This window comes from Camellia sinensis, chromosome 15 (genome assembly GCF_055761805.1).
Source record: "Camellia sinensis isolate YWXY chromosome 15, ASM5576180v1, whole genome shotgun sequence".
Classification (NCBI taxonomy): Eukaryota; Viridiplantae; Streptophyta; class Magnoliopsida; order Ericales; family Theaceae; genus Camellia; species Camellia sinensis.
In genome coordinates this window covers 29,040,457-29,063,137 of record NC_138975.1, presented here as the reverse complement: position 1 = coordinate 29,063,137, position 22,681 = coordinate 29,040,457, and the positions used below count along the sequence as shown (strand labels likewise).

The window sequence follows — 22,681 nt, the reverse complement described above, 5'->3', positions numbered from 1 at the left end:
CACAAACATCGTCACACAAAGCCCCCATTCTTCACAGTCACAAAATCGACTGCTTCGAAACATCACACAAAAAAACACGAGACACACAAGCCATTCAAATCCACATACACAACAAAAAAAAAACAACCCCACACACACCCAACATCGCCACACACAGGAAAACCCCCAATCGCAAACATCGTCACACAAACCCCCTATGATTCACAATCACAAAATCGACTGCTTCGGAACATCAGACAAAAATCACGACACCACACACACAATCATTTAACCTCGTAAGGAACATAACGAAAAGGAAAACCACAAAAACATTGGTGACACATACCTTTCGCAGACATCGTTCCACTCCGACTGAGAAATACCAACGCCTCCTTCAAATCGTCTTCACACATATCACAATTGTCGAACAAATTCAATTGACAGGATTTAGGGTTCCTAAAAAATGCCTAAATTTGTTTATGTGATACAACGTTTTACGGACACGGGTTGTCTAACGGGTCGGGTCGTATTATGTGTGGCACGTGCTTCATTCTCCCAAACGTAAGAAAGTACTAAAAGCATTAGTGTACTTTCCAGTTTTGTGACACCCACCAAACACAATCAACGTGCGAGCGACAATTTAATTTCAAAATATTCAAACATGCGACATTAAATAAACAAATGGTATTTATGTCATTTGACAATACAAAAAACCAAATGAATCATAAGAATATATATTAACACCAAATGGAACACAATCTCAACATTTAAGATTTATTGATAACTTTCCTTTATTTCACTATTTTAAAATTTAACGATCCTCAAAAAAACAAACCCAATTTTACTAATCCCTTTGCTGTCAATACCCCCCTTGCTGTCAATACCCTCGCCCGCCCAAAGGTTAGCATGATGACTTGCTGGAGAGGATAAGAAAATTGAAAATGCAAGTCTATGGCAATATATTGTTGACCAAGCTTAAACGCGTGAGTAGACTAGGCGTATCATGAGGAGGGTTCAACAATCACAACATGCAAAGAAGTTGGTGTAATTCGAAGAAGAAGAAGAGCACGATCGAAAGAACAATGGGATTGATTGGAGAGACAACGGTGGTGGACTCTATCAAATCTATTCAGTTCCGGCAGGCATTCTCTCAGGCCGTCACTCTCGGTCCCTTCTCTAATTACCCTTTGTCGATTTATACACATTCATTGACCTTTCTGTTTATTTGGGAGTTCAATTTACACATAAACTAGTGTTTCCTCTGTTTCTAATATTGAAAATCTGATGTTTTCTATGTCACCCGCACGATGTTTGCTTCAATGTTTCATAGAATTTTGAAATCTGTTAGTTCCATACTTTTGGGTTCGGTCAATCATTTGCTGTTTTTCTTATAAACTCTAGTACCGTGTGTGCTGATATGGGTTCTAGAAAAGTGAAAATTAAGATCAATTCAACAATATACAGTTTTGGTCTTGGGTGTGAAGTTTTCAAACTTAGGTTTGCTTGTGTCAGTGACAAATTTCCAGAGAAGAATGACTAAAACAAAGGGAAAAGAAAAAAGAAGAAAAGGTAAATAAAATGTTGGGTTCATGATACAAACTAGAAAGCATTGTGATATATAAATATTAAGATTCCAGCAGCTACTGCATGTTTTGTCAAGCTGTTGTAATATATTGTTGGTTATGCTGTTGTTAGTACTAGACTACTAGTGAGCATGGTTGGCCTTTTTGGGTCCTATAGTAAGATGGGTCTTCAAATTTGTCATAATTGATAATATTGATTTACAGTGAAAATAGCAATTTAGCTCAATTTGGCAGCAGCTGTGAACAAACAAATGTATGGAAATTCATCAACTGGACTTGAATAACCAAAAAAAAATCATTCAAAACCTATTTATTTTCTGCAAGTTTGTGCACTTTGATCGCTTTCCTTGTTCACAACAATGATTCCTGTACTGTTTTTGTTACATTCTTTAAACTACATTGGATTACAGGCTAAAATTGAAGGTATGTACTTTAAGACTCTGCCTTTTGGCAAAAAACAGGAAGGGATGATGTGCGTCCACTGTTATCGCGTGTTTGAATGCGTCATAAGGGATTAGACTAAGAATGTACTTTCTAGGCCTGTTTGATTGGGCAGATTAGTATAGGATTGGGATTATTAATCCATGGGACTCACATTCCATTGTTTGTTTGTAATTTTTTGTTATTCGGATTAGATTCCTACGGACATTCTATCCTACAAAATTGGTGAATTTTTAATCCTACAACTAATAATGCAAAATGAACTTATAATGAAGACTGTATATTCTATAATCATTGCAAAACCAACGTGGACAAGAGGGAATTATTTATTTCACTAATCCAGTTGGATAACCAATCCTTCACTAATTTCATGAATTGTTAATCCTCTCACTATTAATTCTATTAATCAAACAGGACCTCTATTCCATAATTGCAGGATAAATCAGTTTCACTACGCTACGGGGTGGTAAATTGGTAATGTGGTATTACGAAGTCAAAAATAAGGAATGGAAGGAAAATTACAACTAAAAACAGTTATGTCCATTTCATTTTCCAAACCTGGCTATAACATGGGTTCCTGACATTCTCTCCCATGAAGATACAAAAGGAGGGCAATTTTTGGAAAAAAATCATTGACCATGGGAATAAGTGAGAAGCATGTTGGATTGATTAAGATTAGTATATCTGGGCCCTGGACTTTTGAGTGTACAGGGTTTTTTCCCCTAGGGCATTTTCACAATTATAATTTTGCGTATCTAAAAAGAATTTCCTTGGCTGCCATGAGATGATCTTTAGAAACTTTACTTGACAGAAATTCTTTTGCGCTTGACTACTACTTGGTGATGATATGATTTTTGATATGCTATAGAACAACTTGCTTAGTAAAACCAGCCATATGTATGATGAATTGGTTAATAAATCTGGCTTTTCAAAATGGTAGAAGCCAGATAGTTGAGGACCCTAATCCATAGTAAAAACTACTCATGCACTGAAATTAGTGATATAAATGAAGAAAAGGCAACACACCAACAGACATATTTATATTTGACTCAGAAGCAAATTGTATTGTGACATCCAGGTGTTCACTGTTGAATTAAAAGCTGTGCTCAAAATGAAAAATCACAATGTTGTGTTGTGGTTTGATATTCTATACAAATAAATGATCTTATATGTGTGATTTGCTTTCTGTTTCAGGAATCATAGTTGCGTCTGCACTAATAATATGGAAGACTTTGATGTGCATTACGGGCAGCCAATCTCCTATTGTCGTCGTTCTTTCTGAAAGCATGGAACCTGCCTTTCAGAGGGTAAGCCAATCTAAGGTGTTATTTAGTTATATTTAAATAATGAATGAAATTTAGTCACACTATAATAGGCACAAGGTTTGTGTTGAACCGTAAGGAAACTGCATCTTTCTGTTCCTTAATGGACTCACTTCTTCCTACTCTTGTACTTGGAATTCAAGCAAACATAGGTGAAGCAACATAGTTCTAGATGAATTATCAACAAATTCATACAATTAATTTCGTGAGTGCAGACATAGGCAAACCATTTGCATGTTCAATACTGCTGCTGTTTGGAAGTAGTAATTTCTAGGAGTTTGGCTACTCACAAGTTAAAATCTATGCAAGCATATTATAGATGGTCTTCTGCATATGTTTGCAGACTTCATATTTATCTTCATACATTTTTATTTTCTTTGTAGTATGCCCTTTATTTCTTAGCTAAATGAGAACCACTAATTTCATTTCCCAGGGGGACATTTTATTCTTGCACATGAGTAAAGATCCCATTCGTGTTGGGGAGATTGTTGTGTTTGATGTTGAAGTAAGACTTCTTCCTTTTTCTTCCCATTCATATGTTCTACAATAGCTGTTTCCATAATCATTGAGACCTGTCTCAACATTACTTTCTATATCTTCTATTTTGTTTGGAGCATATTTTGAATTTTTGTCTCATGGGAATGCTGTATCCGATATCCCCTTAGTCTTGCTTACATTTCAATGTTATTGTGAAATAAATTTTTTGTTATACAATGGAAAAAAAACTTATTTAACGGAAGATTTATTTCCCATGCATTATTTACATGGTGAAACATTTTATTCTTCAGCTTGGCAATATGATTAATTGTTTTGTGAACCCTGAGCTTACAAAGGCTCTCAGGTCCAATATTCATTCAATTATATTTGGTACGCACTAGTGTTAGTAAGCTTGTCCATCGTGAGCTTTTAAACCCGAAACACTACATTTAGATTATGTGGCATTTCACAACCAGAATATTCTTACAGAATATTCTCTAGAAGCTTAGGCAATGCAACTAAGAGTCTGTTATTTGGATTAGCTTTTGCACTCTAGAAGTCCATTTTGTAGGATGGGCTTTTCACAAAGGACTTCACAAAAGGGACTTTAAAAACATGAAAATGTGTGGTGAGGCATTTCACTGTTGGGAACATGAACTCACTGGAGAGAGATTTGGGCAAACAAACAAAGGTATACCGCAAATAAAGAATAAATCACAAAATTAGCAAAGCTAATATAAAATTTAACCTTCAAAAGATTCAAACATGTGGTTGACTGATTGTTATGATAATTATTATTTTCTGTTTACATTTTCAGTCTTGAAATAGGGCTGTCTCATTTTATTTGCAAATTTTGCACAGTTGATCATGCTTAGTGGAGAGAGAGAGAGAGCTGTTTGTTGGTATTTTTCGCAGATGATGGAGAAGGTAATGATGGAAAAAACAAAGAAGAATAAAGAAGAGAATCTACCAGGCACACTCTGCACCAGTTCTCCATTAGTAGCCCTCCTTTGAAGAGATATGTTAAAGTTATTATCATGATTTTAAGTTTTTATTATTATTAAATATTCACCAACTTTGTGAGAAGTCAATCCAAAAACCACACAAGGTGGCTTTTCTCAGATGGACAACTGCCCAGCTTTTTTCGAAAGCTCATTTCACTTGTCTCACCAAATGCTATTGTTTCAACAGAACGGCTTTCAAGGCCTAGAAGCCTGTTAAAAAGCTCAACGCCATCTAGTCGTGCACATACTTGTTTAATTGGAACCTAAGATATGATATTAAGAATGCTCTAGCAATTGGTTGGCATGTGCATTCTGAATCGCTTTTTTCTTTGGCTTGAAAGTTGCAAATCAATCCTAAATATAACGGAGACAATTACTGTTAGTCTTGGTTTCAAAGCAGAAACTTGTGCATTTATTATCTTGTTTGCAAACTTGAAAAAGCCTTATAGGAATCCATTTTCTCCATTTGCCCTATGTTGAATCATATTCTCTATGGTTCCAGTCTTAATACTGTTTTATTTATTATTATTTTTTTATACTGTTCTCTTCGCACTTTATTTATTTTTTGTGGATGTGTAGTAATATTTCTATTGTTTTCTGTTTAATTCTCTCCAGAGACCTGCAGAAATAGGCTACATATGCATGCAAATTTTGCTAAATGCTTGCATATATCTTGTTTTGCTATTGGCATTTGCTAATATGTTTCCCATGTCTGTTCTTCTTCTTCTTTTTTTTTTTTTTGGTTGGCAGGGTCGTGATATTCCAATTGTCCATCGTGTAATAAAGGTAATAGCTGTTGGAAGAATGTTTTCCTCTCATATGTTATATTGTGATACATGCATGAAAATAACCTTTTATGCATGATGAAAATAAATGTGGTGTCAAAAGAATTCTTATGGGATTACATGAGCTTGCTTCTCTCTTGTTTTTGAGCCACATGGATGAATTGGACATGACATGTTGAACACTTTCCCTATAAAGAATCGCTTGATTGAGGGATGGAATAGTTCCAGCATACGCCTGTCTGGCTCTACTTTGGCATGTCATCGTATCTGTTTTCATCTATGCCTAAAATGTTCAAAAGAACTTGTGTTATCCCATTGCGGGGAAGATGGTGTTGTGATTTGCTGTCAAATTATATTTGTAGCACGCATTTCACATACAGCAAAGTCAGCACTATCTTCATTTCTCCTGAGGCTGATTATCTTTGTGGATTATTTTGACTGTTAGCTAGGACCTAGTTGTTGACTTTGATAATGTATCAAGTGAAATGGTTGTCATCCTTATGATAAGCCATTGTCACGTCCTCGTTGGGATTTTCAGAACTGGTCAACTTGTAATTACTTAGGACATGACTGCATAACACACTTTGGTAGTTTCAGTCAGATTAAAGTTGAATGTTGCATGTCTATAAATCAAATTCTCAAGTTTGATTTGTTGGATGGCTTGATATAACATTGTCGGGCTCATTTCCTAATAGCTTAAGCTTTTGGGAAAATTGGTGACTTAATATGGTATTGAAGCTCAGGTTGAAAGAGACCTTGGGTTCAAGTCTCTCCGTTGGCATTTGGTATTCTATCCCCCGTTTGGCTTCTTCTTTTCTATTTGGTTATTTCCTTCTCCTGCTGTTTGGTTATTTGTTTGTCTCTCCACATGCAAGATGGGGTTGCATGTAAGAGAGGGTGTTGGATAGCCTGATACACTTTACTAGGCCCATTTCCTAATATATTAAGATTTTGGGAAAATCGGTGACTTAACATGAGATCCAATGGATTCTTTATTCTCTTTACTCCAACAATCAGGTTCTGCTAGGTTTTTTTGGTACTCTAAAAAATGCTAGGGAAACTGTGATTGTTGATTGGTAAAACTTGAATTTCTATTGAGGATCATTTTTCTCCTTCAAATTGCTAGTGGTTCATCTATGTGACAAATATGTTTTGCTCCAAACAATAGGTCTAAAAGGGGATGAACAAATTGATTCTCCCTTGCAAGGTTTTCTAAGGGGAAGAGTGGATTTTTGTACAGTTGGATTGGAGTACCTTGTCTTTTTTAAATAATGGCATGCTACAAGGTATTAGGTGTTGTAAACATCAAAAAAAAGAAGGTATTAGGTGTTGTAGAAAAACCATACCATTCTTTCGAGCACAAGGTTCCTGGACATCATGTAACCTTTATATTAATTCTATGAAGATTAGGGCACAATGCTATAGACTAATTCACAAGATGGTTTCTTCTCAACCCCCCTTGACTATAAGAAATAGCTCTGAAATTATAGTAAATTATTTACCTTACAGTAGATTCTGTTGATAAACAAAAATATAGGGGTGTTAGCAACAGCTCCATTGGAATTCATGATCTAATTTTTTTCAAATACACCAACCATTATTTTTCCCTCCTTGCTTGTAAGCTATTTTATTCTTCCCTCCCCTCTTTCTGATACTGTTACTATTGAAACTCGTCTAGTGTTAACCTATAGTAATCTGGTGTACTGATACTTGTAGGTTCATGAACGGCAAGATACTGGAGAAGTTGATGTTCTCACAAAAGGTGCTAGTTTTTTATATGAAGCTTTGTATTATTGAGAAAATATTAATGGCATTTTCTTTTATTATTTCCTATGTTTTTTATGGTGAAGTTATTTGGATGTTTCATGTTTATTCAAGTCATTGGACAGGACCTGATTATATTGTTATGAGAACTTCCAGGGACACTCCTAATTTACATGGTGTGGGTCCCTATGTGAGTGGGTGGTAGTTTAGTGTGTAAATTATTAGGTGTCGCTCTCAATATAATTTTCTTGTTTTTATGATTTATCTTCTGCATTTTGCTTTTGTTGTGGTTTACTAATTATCTCATCATGTGATATTAAGATTGTACTTTCTATAATGTGCATCTGCTCCCCAGTTTCAACCATTTATGTGTTTTTTTATTTTTTTCTCAGGGGACCACAATCTTCACGATGACAGAAGAGGAGGTCTATATGCTCCTGGTCAGCTCTGGATTCAGCAGCATCACATCTTGGGCAGAGCTGTAGGGTAAAAGCTCTAGTGTTAACCTTCTTTCTGCCATCTGGTACATGTGTTAAGAATCTGTTACACCTAAGCAGGATCAATGAAACATGAAACATAAAAAGGAATGCACAAGGATGATAAAGTGTGCACGCACACACAAAACACAAGATTTACATGGTTCACTCCAAACTAGAGGTGTATGTTCATGGCTGCTGCAATTTTCTCTATGATCATAAAAGTTACAAGAGGATATAGAAATAGCCCTCTCCCCTCAACTATTAAAATAATAATAATAATAATAATAATAATAAAATAAATAGGGTAACAAGTCACAAGTGTAGAAATACCGAAAATACCCTTATTGTAAAATTTTGCGGTCAAGTGGTTAGTGATCAGCATTTATCGGGATTCATATTACCTAAAAAATATGCACCTATTTGACCGTAATAAACCATCTTTTAGATGCAGCCATGTTGTGAGAAGTAACACCACGTTATAGCTGGGCTTGTAGCCTTAGTTGTGGTTTGTAATATATTTCAGGACATAGTCACTCCACGTTTACACTCTTCAATGCTGGGTAATCTCTAGGCATATTTTGACACAAATCCATCCCCATAAATGGAGTAAGAAGATTTGATTCATCACTCAAATAGTTAAAAAAATGTCCCATTTTTGAAAACCCGGAATATTGCAATGGCCGATGAGAATAGAGTCAGTTCTGTGGACAAACTTCTAGTGTAGATTGGCAGTATTTAATGTCATGGGAATTCAAAACAAACTGGATGACCAATGACATTTTGGACCTATCAGCAACCTTGTATTTTCAATGTTGCTTCTCTTATCTGCACAGAGTGATTGTTCAAATTATGATCAAACTTTTGGGTTTGACATGTCCTTAGTTGTTGGGGAAAATAGAGGAAATTTTACCTTCTTTCAAAAAAAAAAAAAAAAAAAAAAGCAACGCCCAATTAATACAGATTGAGTACACACTTAATCTTTGGCATAATGCACAAAGTGGTGGTCCCAAGATTTGAACCCATAACCTCAAGGTTATTAGGCCAAGTCTTAACCATTGAACCAATGGTCACCCCTAAATTTTACCTTCTTTCTAAAAATGAAAAATAATAAATCCGTAACACTTTCATTTGCTATTTGCAGGTTCTTACCTTATGTTGGTTGGGCGACAATTATCATGACAGACAAGCCTATTGTAAAGGTTTGTTTTTTTTTCCACGACACTCTTTTGGCACTAAAGTAAGATCTTCTTGTTCTGTCTGGCATCTTGACACTCTGAAATACTATCGGTTATTGTTCTTTGGTTTGCAATTCTTTGGCTCTGAACATCTACAATTTGAATCCCATTTCCTGCATTATTTTTTATCCAGATATTTGAAAAAATTAAGAAAAAAAGTGCCAAAACTCTGTTAGAATAGAAGAAACTTTTTTTCTGTAAAAGCTGCAATGAGTAGAAATTGTAGCTATCAAAATTCCAAGATATGTGGTAGATTGGAATATTGTAGTTTTCAATCGAATTTATTTATTTATTTTTCTTCCTTTGCAGTATATTCTTATTGGTGCTTTGGGGCTGTTTGTTATTATATCGAAGGACTAACGAACAAAAATCAAGTACATTCAACCACCCAAAAATCTGGTTTGGTTGAGAACAGCAGCTGCCATTCTTCTCTTAGTTTTGTGACCTCTCCTTATCCTTGTGTACGTGGCAAGGAAATGGATTTCCTTTTTCTTTTTCTTCTTCTCTTTTTTGTGAATATTGTAACTTGAATCAGAATTGGTTAAAATGTTTCAGTAACTGTCAGAGTTCGAGTGTTGATGTTGGGAAGATTTTGATATGAATTTATTGTGCTTGAATCTTAAAATCAATAGCAGGTTTTGATTTTGAATTAAAAATGATTTATTAAAAGTAGGTTCATTAAACTGATGACACATAACATGGAATCTCAAATTTGATTGTTGATAGGTCAAGCTTAGTATTCGAATTAGGTTGATTAAGATTAAAAGTGTCGTGAGATTGATTGATGGAATTAGTAGTACGGTGATAGTTCAATTAAATTTATAAAATTATGTAAAAATTCTTAATATAAAGTAAAGAAAAGAAAATGATTTGTTATTTTTATTAAGTGGGGATAAAATAATATTTCGACCTCTAATTTCATAAGATGGGTGCGTCTGTTTATGCTACAAAAACATCTCCTTCCACGCGCCATTCTCATTTTTATTATTACAAATTTATTCCTACTTAAAATTATTAAAAAAATACTTGAGCTCAAAAAATTTAAAATTGTAATTTCAAAAAGTTATTCCTACTTAAAATTATTAAAATTATTAAAAAAATACTTGAGCTCAAAAAATTTAAAATTGTAATTTCTAAGTATGATCTTTTCAAGTTGGAGTTTTTTTTATCGAATTTTGTAGGATACTTATGAGAACAAGAAATAGATGAATATCTAATCTAATATTGTGTAACTTGGATTTGCGCGGCTCTGTCATAGAAACACTATAACACTTCTGCTAATATCATTTTCTTTAGAATCATATGAAACTCTTAAGGCGCGTTTGATTGCTTCATTATTAGTGGGATTAAAAATATAGAAAAGCTGAGAGATTTACCAGATTGTTATATAGTATTTGGATGCGGGATATGGAGAAAGAGATAGGAGATGAGAATATGTCAGTCCCACCATATAGTCCAATCCGATGTTTTGTTTTGCATGATATTTTTGGGATAATCTAAATAAATGTACTTTTTGACTTTTTATGAAATATGAATTGAGTGTGAATTGGGTTTGAGGCCTTGTTTGGCGTGATCTAAAAAAGTCAAAAAGTCACTATTCTATTTAAGTCATATCATCTTATTTAAATCACATCACCTCTCTAACACATCACTTCAAACCCAACCCACATCTAACCCATATTTCATAAAAAGTCAAAAAATACACTTATTTAGATTATCTAAAACCACTACTTTCGAATAATTTTAGAAGTGTTATGGATAACTAAATAATAAAAGAATAGAAAATTATATAATACAGCAGATAGTGTAATATTAGAAGAATTAGACATGTCTGAATTATTTTTTCCATCATCCAACAATAAAAAATAATTGAGTTAATTACACTTTTCACTCCTCTAATTCCTATAGTTTTAAATTGAATAATTTGGCCGTTACACTTTAAGTGTAGTTTCAATTTAGTCATTCCATCCAAATTGAAGGCTAAAATTAATAATTTTAGAATATTTGTTAATTTTCTATAGTGTACATATAGACAAAATTAACAAAAATTAGACAAAAGACTTAAATTGAAATTGAAAATTAATTAAAAATTATAATGACTAAATTAAAATTTAAGTCACAACTACACAATGAGTGAAAAGTGTAATTAATCCAAAATAATTATATCCCTTTATTTTCATCATAACCAACTAATTATGTACCATTGGGGTGGTGGTGGAGTGGAAATGTGTCTTCTTTCCACACGAGTGAGCAGAGCTCGATTCTTAAGGGATGCGATTAGCTATCCATTTTCAAACTGTGAAACTGATTGCACTGTACTCTGATTGTTACTCTGTCTCTTGTGCTGAGGGGCTAATGCATTTCTCTCTTACCATGTTGGTGGGTGAGTCCTTTCCTTTGGGTTGAAGTAAGTCTGACCTATACATCAACTCTTAGGGATTGTAATGATGGGTTGTTGAGCCCTTCCCTTTGGGTTTGAATAAGTCTGACCTTCTTTTGGGGGCTTTTCCCAATATAAGCCATTTTTCCATTGTATTTCCAAAACTAGGCCAACTTCTGACGGAATTCCAAAACTAAGTTAAAGCGCCATTACTATTCGCGCTTTTACTGTTAGGACCGTAAAAGTAGATGAACAGGAAAGTCGCTATTACAAATAGCGACTTTGATTAAGAAGTCGCTATTGCAAATAGCGCTTCTAGCTTTACTTTTTGTCCGGATAAAAACGCTTTTCTCAACAGCGATTTTCACACAAAATTTTCTTGCAAAAAAACTCTATTCATAATAGCGATTTTAAGAAAATTTTTTTGCAAAAAAACGCTATTTAAAATAGCGATTTTACTGTGCATATAATAATTTTTTTTTTTTTTTTTTTTTTAAAAACGCCATTTGAAATGGCGTTTCTACTTCATTCACCCAAAGCCAACCCACACACTGACACACACACACACACCAATGGGCACACCCATCAAGCATTGAAATAATATAATTTATATATATAATAATAATTTATAATAATTAATTATATAATTTTTATAATTTTCGTAAATATAAATCATTTTTAGGTTATGAATGGTTTGATTTATAATACGTATGTAAGGATAAAAATTTTTATAATCAAAAATAATTTTTATAATTTTTATAATCGAAAACAATTATAATACGTATGTATTATAAAAAATTTTATAATAATTTATAATACGTATGTATTATTTGAATCTTTACATTTTTTATTTAAAATTTTTCACAGTAAACCCATCTTCACATTTTATAATACGTATGTATTATTCAAAAATAATTTATAAAAATTTATAATTAATACGTATGTAAATAATTTAATACGTATCTTCACATTTACATTTACAGTAAACCCATCTTCACATTTACATATGTATGGTTTAAGGGTAAATAATTTATGCATATACTGACAAGTCTCTCCACGATTTGACTACTCAATGTGTGAAAAAATGAAGGTTATGAAGCTTACGACCCGCTATTTGTATTTCATTGAAAAGTATGACTATTTGAATTGTTCTTGTCATTTGGGAAGCTATTCACCGACCTACCTGTTATGTTTTATGTGTTGTTGAAGGCGGTAGTTCGATTCACCGAGTTTAGTTTTTTGTCAACCCCTCATTCATTACCGGAGTCATAATTTTTACTGGACTTTCAATAATTGTAAGGTGACTCTTTCTTCTTTCCTGATGGAGATTGAAATTCGTTGTAATTTCATCCCTATTTCAGCAGCCCCAGTTAAGGGAACCTTTTCTCCGAGTTGCCTGATCTATTTTATGTGTTTTAAGTATTCACATAATTGAACATACATTAATCCATTAATTAATCCAGAACATTCATGAACAAATTGCAATTCAATAAAGAAAGTCATGAACTCATAAATGTGTACTTATAAATGTAGGTATTTCATAAACTTCAGGTTCATAACAAAAATACTTGAAATACATCCGTACGTTACACCAACAACAACGTTGTCTTACACTCCAGGAACGAACATATGAAAGATAACGGTGTTTGATTTCTTATTCATCATCTGACATGTAGTAGTCAGAGAGATATTTTTCATTGTTGAAGACATTATTTCGCTCAACCATTGTCAAATCTCTGTTGCTTGCTTCTGCCATTTCAGTGGCTAGCTGAAGCATGAAATGTCGACATCTCCGCATCAACATCCTGTTGTTCTCCTTCTTAATTCTGCTAACTGCTTTTTCATAGTCACTCACATTTCGTCTAGCCATGGTCAATGAACGACGATGAGGTACCGGTGCCCCAAAGTTACGTAGATCATTATACAATCCTTCTTGCTCCGTTACCCTGAACGCCCATTCTGCTCGGATACCAGCATAATAATCCTTCGGACTTGAGTACTTTTCGCTCTTGTAGTCATACATAAATGGAGGTAGCAGCCACACTTTCGGATTTCTTTGCTGGCGTGAACTTCCTGCACCTCTTGAAGACATTGTTAATAAAATTAAAAAAAATAATAATAATAGTAATTGTATATCTATTACTATTGTTATGCCTTCAACAAACATCATACTGGGGTATTTATAGACATGATAGTGGTGCTAGGGCACTATGGAATAAGTGATACACGTGATATTATTTGATGTTATTCATTTCATGTAATTTTGATTACCCGTGACTTTGTGTACCTGTGATGTAGTCACGGATGTGGTTGTAAGATAAAATAATAATTGTAGGCCATAGAATCACAATGCTATCCCTTCATATTCGAGCAGTGCGTTGTCAAATAAAACAAAATGCAGTGAGTTGTCACATCGGCACATGAAACTATTTTGTCATGCTTACTTTTGTAATACAATAAGTACTCACTTGGAATTGACGATTTCAGTACGTATAAGTGTTTTCGAGAAATTATAAATCAAATCGAAAAATGAAATTTTCTTTGTATTCAAGTAATATTGTTCATAAACTATCATTGTTTTTCTCACCAACATAAGAAAATGGTCACCTGCTAGGTAAACACGATTGGAACGTTGGTGCCTATATTTTATCTTATTTTCAGTTAATGAACTTCACAGTCATCCGATTTTTATTGTCATTACACAATCGTCCATCATATTTTTTTACCAACATAATAGCATTTCTGCTTCTTTTCACAGTCATAATAATGTGACTTAGATGAATTCTGAAATGTGCGGAAAAAACAAAGCATGTAAGTTGCACTGCAGAAGTCAAATGCATCATGTAATGTCAAGAAACAAGTCACAACGTATACAAGCATGGCAAAGTAAGAAAGTCACATGCATTACTGCATCACTGCATAAAGTGACATGCAGCATTGCATCACTGCACAAAGTCACATGCAGTGATGCAGTGATGCACAAAGTCACACGCATCACTGTATCACTGCACAAAGTCAGATGCATCCCTGCATCGCTGCACAAAGTCACATACCTCCTACGTACTGTGCCCATTGCAATTATGCACAAAGTCACAGGCATCGCTGCATCTGCGGCACAATAGCCGATGCTACAGGCCGTTGATTCGTTCATGACTGCACAAAGTCGAGTCCTGACAGCCGTATCCACTGGATAAGGTCAGTGGCATGCATGTGATCGAACAGGAAATTGCATACACACAGGTACCATGTGTGTATATGGTATAAATATCGTAGCATACCACAACAAAAGTTTTACAGCTATTTCTACCGATATGATCATGACATATACGGTGGTTGATCTATATTCAGCAATGGGTCGCTATTGGGTTGCAGATGGAGATGAATTTCAATACCCATTAAATCCAAATTTGCGTTACTCACGTGCCACCGTCAATACCATGAGAGCTGAGTGGGAATTTCGCAAAACTCGAGCAAACGTTCTCGTTGAGCTATGCCGTGAAGTTAATCTTAAATTTCCTCGCCGGTTAGCCATGCGTATGCCAACTGACACTCCACAGTTGTTGCAAAGGGCATTGCATCGTATCCGCGACGAGGTTAATCGCATTCTCATCATTGTCTAGGGCGACATCAGGACCGTACATGTCACTGTCAGCAAACTGCACAAAATTAACCGTTTCAGCCATATTACCAGCAACTTCAACTGGAGTCGTATGATGGCTATAGGTGGGCACATCTTGGGTGTTATTGTGAAATTCAGTCTCGTATCCACCATGTGAACTTGATTCTCCACCATGGCCATGAAATGTCTGTTGTGTGTAGCCAGCTGCATAACATTCATTTGATTCATACATAGGAGACTGAAATGCTGTCGTGTCAACCCCATGTGTCAGCAATGTAGTGAACGGATGCGATTCCATCTGTGTTACATTCGGAAGATTCTGTACAACCTCTTTCTGAATGTACACTTCCAAACAATTTGGTGGTTCGAAATTTCCACCGATACTTAAAACGGTGTTCAACGCCTCATCGTCATTTATCGGTAATATTTTGTATTTGCTGGTTGCTTGCCACTGGCGATAAGGATATCTACATTTGAAGATCAATCGGACTGTTTCCCCGTAACTTGCGACCTTGGACATAAACATCTCCTCCAAATTGCCAAGTGTGGTGCCAAGTTGCACCATATATATCCCTTTCGGCTCAGCATCATATGACACACCTTCATCGGGATCCCGAATTATGTTTCCCCCCCAGTAAAAGATAATTGGAACAGTTGCCATATACTTGCTTCAATGAAACAATAAATATTAAAATATCAACAATATACATATATTGAATTGTACTTGTAAAATAAACATTAAAATTTGCAGAAGCCACAAATAAAAGCAACCCTCTAATTTTTTATCAATTTATATTTTCCAGGGTTGAAGGAACTGTAGAGGTGAAACATTAATTCAATTTGTATTTTGTCAACTATATATTTGTGTCTCAACTTGATTATTACTTTTTATTCAATAATCTTGTTCACTTATTTTTATTCGTATAACAGAACAACTGAGATTTCATCTATACGTGGAGTTACATATTGTGTCTCATTTACTTCGTATGTGAAGACTCTTATCTTTTCAACGTGAATGTTCTTTGTTGTCATTGCTCTATTGTCTTCATCTAAAAAACACATAACAAGAAGTATACTTGTTGTCTTAATTCTTTCAAATTAGTGGCGAAAAATAAAATAGGTTGACAGATATTTAGTAGAGGGTGACGCGATTGATTTGGACAATATAAAATACAGGGTGCAAACATTGAGAGAGATTTTTTTAACCTGGTGATGTAATTGTTCAGATTTATGGAAAATATAAGTTAATTTGATTTGCTCCAACTTGTGCCATTACGGACCTTAATGACAAAGTTATTTCCTATGTGAACTAGTAACCCTCGTCCATTTTGTAGAGGGCATAGAGGCTTTCTTATAAAATTAAAACAACAAACTGATTTTGGATCATTTTGGATTGTTCTGAAAAGTAAGAAAAAAATTAAATTTATTTACTCCTTTTTTTTCTTACACATACAAAAACAACAAAATTATTACAGAGATAATTTATAATGGCCAAAAATTAGAGATAATTAAATTGAAGTTGGTGGTTAAATGTATGGACTACATTTTGGACAGTTATCCATGTGAATCTATCGGGCCATCCGTACCAATTATTTGGTATTACAAAATACATGCTTACCCATCAACGTGCCAATTTTTTTTTTCCCTTCTTACGTACGAAATTGCTACGGACTATTAATTAAAATAATTTATTACTCTTTTCATGCATATATGTCTGCACACCTCTATGGACAGAATAATTATGATATTTGCTTCCGCCAACCCCTAATTTTGTAAATCTATTTAAGTGGCCTTCGGTAATCTTAGGATTACTGGCCGGTCATACCTATAGTAGCGGGTTTGGGTCGTGATAGAGTGGTATCAGAGCACGAGTTGATTATTTGAAGTGTTTCCATGTTGGATCATTTTGGATCGTTTTGAAAAGTAAGAAAACTTGATTTTGGATCATTTTGGATCGTTCTGAAAAGTAAGAAAAAAATTAAATTTATTTACTCCTTTTTTTTCTTACACATACAAAAACAAAAAAATAATTACAGATAATTAAATTGAAGTTGGTGGTTAAATGTATGGACTACATTTTGGATAGTTATCCATGTGAATCTATCGGGCCATCCGTACCAATTATTTGGTATTACAAAACACATGCTTACCCATCAAAGTGCCAATTTTTTTTTTTTTCCCTTCTTACGTACGAAATTGCTATGGACTATTAATTAAAATAATTTATTACTCTTTTCATGCATATATTGTAACTACTCTAAAATAGCAGCCAAAGTAGATTTTCATTTTCGATGGTAGTGGACAATCACAAAGTGAAAAAGACGATAAGTCAGTTCGTTCAATACCCATTTCAAAAACTTTCTCAAATTTTCTTCAGTTTATCATAAAATTTTAATTTGTACTAGAATACTATTATATGTATTACAAATTCAGCTCATTAAATGTTTTAATCATATTTTGGCTGCTTGACCCCAAATATGACCCCAAATATAGTGAAATAAACCAAACGAAATTAAACCAAATTTTTTTTTTTTAAATCAAATACAGTCAAATTTAAATATTTTCAGAAACCAATAAAAATATTTCTTTTCAATAAAATAGAGTCAAAATTAAATATTTTGATAAACCAATAAAAATATTTCTTTTTAATAAAATAGAGTCAAAATTAAATATTTTGAGAAACCAATAAAAATATTTCTTTTTAATAAAATATAGTCAAAATTAAATATATGAATTTCGGATTTTTTAATCGCAATTCTTAATTAAAAAAAATTACTTTTAAAACCCTAATTTCCTTTTAATTCCTCTTCACAAGAAAAAAAAAACAATTTCCAATTCAACAAATGTACGTTGGTTTATTCAATATTCAAAATATAGACATTTTCATTCACAAACATAATTTCAAAATTCTAATTCCTGATTTGAAATTTAAAAATATAAACATTCAAAATATTCAAATTTATTCAATATTCAAAATATTTTTCTTTTGGGTCCAATGCCAGTGGTGCAATACATAGTAATTAATGGGTGGACATTAGAGATTCTTCTTTCTACTAATAAACCCACTTCGCAAAAGTATGAAACAAAGAACTAGCTTGTTGGTCAAGAGTCTTTTTATAGCTATTTTAGCCCAAACATGACATGCCAAACGAAACCTAAGATTCACAAAAATTAAATTTAGAAGGCATAACACTATTTACATACATCCTAAAATTATATATATTACAGCTAAATTAGCTAATTGCCCAATAGAAATCCAGTCTATGATTTTGCATAATGATGAGTAGCTCTTTCACTTGTTCATGATTTCCCTTCATTTGACTTGATTATGATTGTGTTTGAATCATAACTTTGAACACAGATTAAAAATAAAATAAAATAAGAAAAAAAAAAGAAAAGAAAAGAAAAGAAAATAAAAGAAAATAGAAGAACAAATTAGATTTTATTTTACTCACATTTTTCTTTCTCTTAATTCAAACTCAGTTTTAAGAGATTGATTGACCTGACAAATGAGACACTTTCTTAATCAAAGTTGTATTAGATTTATCATTGCAGAATTGATTGTAAAAAGAGAAAAAAATACTCTCTTTTTTTATTTTTTTTCGGCTGAAGGTTAGATTTGATTTCAAGTTTTTGGTACACCTATTAAAAGACTTGTGAATTAAGTTAATGTGGTCATTTAATGTTGTACCCGAGCCTTGGATTTACCAAGAGAAATAAATAAATTCACCTCATTTTCTTTTTGTCAAGATAAAGAAACATAATCTTAGGGTGTTGTCATTTACTGCATTCCAACAAAAAAATCAAGATTGAGATCTGAGTCGATTTTTTGATATGAGTCGATTTTTTGACAAAAAGGGTTTGTTTGGATATGAGTCGATTTTTTGACTATTTAATTTGGGGCTAAAAAATGTCGTTAGTGATAGGTTTTTTTGACTTTTATGAGAGAAAAAATAAAATATTTATGATTTAGATATAACATTTTGTCTTATATGAATAAAATAACTTATTTTATCTTATATGACTATTTTAGCCCAAACTAATATCCCAAACGGGAGCAAAGCCAGATTGAGTTATTGTGCCCTTTCTTTGACTTGAAACCTTGAAATTTGTTTATGTTCATTTTATTTTTTATTTTATTTTTGGGTAGCCCTATTAATATTTTGGTTTTGTTGTAACGGTCCATGAAATTTTGGGATGATCAAATTATATTAAATCTAGCATTTAGTGAATCTTATCACGTTTTCAAGAGATGAGGATATGTAAAATATTTTGATCCTCCATGTAATTCTCTCTGCCTTAAATTAATCAGAGTATACATATGTGACAAAACTTTCCTATTTTTTTTTTTAAAATTTTAATTTAATTTGTTTTTTGGGGTAGGTCATCCATATGTGATCCTAACACATTCAAAACCCAATAAACAAAACCCCTAAATAGTCCCAAAGAAACATGGATCCTTTGTCTCTTGGGTATCACAATGCAGGTCTCGAGTCTTTACCTCTACAATTTCTCCCAAATTAATGACATTTACATGCTTTGATTTCTATTTTAACTATCTTCATTTGTATAGGAGAATGTAAAACATAAATAGAAATAAATATGATGAAACTTAGATATTTTTGTACATAGACAAAAATGTTCTCACATTTGAAATAATGAAATTAACTAATTTATAAAAAAAAACATAACAAAATAAAATGATAGTATCCTCTTGAATAAAAAAACAAAAAACATTAATATTTCATTATAAATAAAATATAAATTTATAAATCATATAAATAATATTACTTTCTTTATTTGGAAGCTCATTTAACTTGAAACAATTCTTTGAAATAGATTATTGAATTTCACTTACAATTAGATTTTAATCTATTAATTTTATAATATTAGAACCAAAAAAATAAAATCCATTGATGCTATAATATTACAAAAAAAATAAAGCATTTCAATTTATTCCAAAAAATAAAAAACCAAATAAATAAAAATACTTTATTTAAAATTATATAATGACAGTATATGTTTCAAATTAAAAATACTTTATTTTGATAAACCAATAAAAATTTCAGAAAAATTCAAAAACTAACCATGATTCCAAAAAATTCAATTTCATTTCAAAACCCTAACATTGACAGAAAAACCCTAACCCGTATGCCAAAAAATTCCAAACCCTAATTTCATAACCACAATGATAAAAACCCTAACACATTTAATAATTCACAAGTAAAACCCTAACATTGACAAAAAAATACAACACATTTACAAACACAAAAAGTAAATACATAAAATTAGGGTTAATGTCATACCACGGAGAGAGAGAGAGCAGAGACAGAGAGCGAGAGCGAGAGCGAGCTGAGATGGAGCGAGAGCAGAGAGAGAGAGAGCGAGCGAGAGCAGAGAGAGAGAGAGCGAGCGAGAGCAGAGAGAGCCAAAAACCTAAGTCTGAGTATGCAAATGAGGGGGGGGTGAGGGGGGGGGTTTGTTCGTATATATGAGGAGTTTGAAAACGCTGATATAAAAAGCGATTTCATTTAAATGAAATCGCTATTACAAATAGCGTTTTTTGGCAAAAAAATTTGAACTGAAATCGCTATTAGAGATAGCGTTTTTTCCGCAGAAAATTTTTTCTTAAAATCGCTATTACGAATAGCGTTTTTATGCAATTTTAAAAAAGGCGCTGTTAGGAAAAGCGTTTTTAACAAACCCTAGAAGCGCTATTTGTAATAGCGACTTATTAATCAAAGTCGCTATTTGTAATAGCGATTTTACTGTTCACCCACTTTTACGCTCCTAACAGTGAAAGCGCGAATAGTAATAGCGTTTTAACTTAGTTTTGGAATTCCGTCAGAAGTTGGCCTAGTTTTGGAAATACAATACAAAAATGGCTTATATTGGGAAATGGCCCCTTCTTTTGGGTTTGAATAAGTCTGATCTATACACCAACGCTTAGGGATTGCAATGATACCCACCAATGAGCACCTCTTTTTTTCTCTTAAAAAAAAAAAAAAAAAAAAAGCTAATAAGTGTGTTTGGTTTGAGTTTTTTAAAAATTGAGTCTTTTGTTTTTCATATTTTTTTTGTTTTTAGTAAATATTTTTAAATTTTTAAGCATTTTTTTTTACTTTTTAAAATGTATCTTATTTAGATGTGTCTAAAAAATAAAATATTTGTAAAAAAATATTTTAAAAAATTAATAAATACACAAAAATACGAAAAATGTATTGAATTTTCATAATTTTTTTGTATTTTTGATTTTTAATAGGGCTGAGCAAGGAATCCGTGAAATCCGTAATCCGATCCAGTCCAGTCCAATCCGATAGGTTTGGATTGGTTTTTTGAATCCGTGGTTCGGTTCCGGATTGAAAAATTAAAAATCCGTAGTACACGGATTGGTTCCGGATTGAACCTCACGGTTCCGGATTGGAACCGATCCAGACCGTATACAAATAGTATATATTTTTATTATACATCCTTCCCTATAGTATCTTCTCTTATTCTATATAAAATCTAAACTCAAACCTAAAACCGTATAATATCTTCTTTTATTACTTTTTATTTGTTAATTTTTAGTTTTAATTTGTAATGGTCTAAATACTTATGGTGAAACCAGTTTTCTTATGGTTGTTTAAATTATAGCACAGTATGTCGCTATCATAGAAATAGATGTTACTATTGTGGAACTAATATAGCGCTATGTTTATATTTTTATGAAATTAAAGTGTTATATATATTTTTTTGTTATTTAATTATGTGAATCCGTGGTCCTAAACCGATCCAATCCGTATTTAAATGGATTGGTTCGGATTGGTTCCATGATTTAAACGGATTGGATTGGTTCCAATTTTTCAGGAACCGTAGATAACGGATTGGTCCTGGTTTTACCCCAATCCGGTCCAATCCGAACCATGCTCACCCCTAATTTTTAATAAATTTGTTAACGATTTTTTTTACAAAAATTATATTTTTTAAATGTATTTATGTTAGGTGTGTTTAAAAATTAAAACAATTACTTAAAATATTAAAAAATTCAGTAAAAATAAAAAAATACGAAAAATAAAAAGTAGGTTGTGTTTGGTTGTATTCTCAAATAATGATTCTACACCTTGATTCAAGTATGATGTTTGGTAGGAGTTTTGAAATCACGTTTCCAAAACTCTGCAGAGAGCTCTGTCTCAACGGCGCTTTTCAAAATTTTTTTTTTTTGAAAATTTTACTTAACCGGTCGTCCGGCCGGTTGACCGGAATAGTGATTTTTTTTTTTTTTTGCAATTAATATGTTAATTTTTATATAATCGAAAAAAATATTTTCTGAAATTTTTAAAATTTTTTTATGTGCTTTAAAATAATTTTGAATTGTATGTTTAGTTATGAGTTGTAAATTTTTGTATTAAATATCAAATGTTACATCAACAATTTTCCACTCAAATCAAAACTCTTTTCAAAACTATTTTCAAAACTCTTTACCAAACAAATTTTCTACACTCAAATCATAATTTCAAACCCCACAAACTTAAAATATAACTCATACTTTCAAATCATAATTACAAAACTCTACCGAAAGCAATCTTAGAATTTTTTGAAATCTCAAACTAAAACAAAGTGATATGCATGTT

The 22,681-nt window shown here is 32.6% G+C and overlaps 1 protein-coding gene across 1 annotated transcript; it reads left to right on the top strand.

Annotated features, from left to right (window-relative positions):
- Positions 1-721: 721 nt before the first annotated feature.
- LOC114284720 (uncharacterized) lies at positions 722-9,725 on the top strand. Its single transcript, XM_028227672.2, has 8 exons — positions 722-1,146; positions 3,198-3,310; positions 3,759-3,830; positions 5,557-5,592; positions 7,308-7,353; positions 7,748-7,841; positions 8,976-9,033; positions 9,379-9,725. The coding sequence occupies exons 1-8, from the start codon at positions 1,008-1,010 to the stop codon at positions 9,427-9,429; spliced, it is 609 nt and encodes a 202-aa protein (XP_028083473.2). The 5' UTR covers positions 722-1,007; the 3' UTR covers positions 9,430-9,725.
- Positions 9,726-22,681: the final 12,956 nt, after the last annotated feature.

Bases quoted from the DNA above. Each gene is read 5' to 3' on its own strand.
- LOC114284720 (XM_028227672.2), top strand. From the start codon at position 1,008: ATGCAAAGAAGTTGGTGTAATTCGAAGAAGAAGAAGAGCACGATCGAA. The intron at 3,831-5,556 runs GTAAGACTTCTT...TTTGGTTGGCAG, and splicing joins TTGTTGTGTTTGATGTTGAA to GGTCGTGATATTCCAATTGT. The intron at 7,354-7,747 runs GTGCTAGTTTTT...TTTTTTTCTCAG, and splicing joins AGTTGATGTTCTCACAAAAG to GGGACCACAATCTTCACGAT.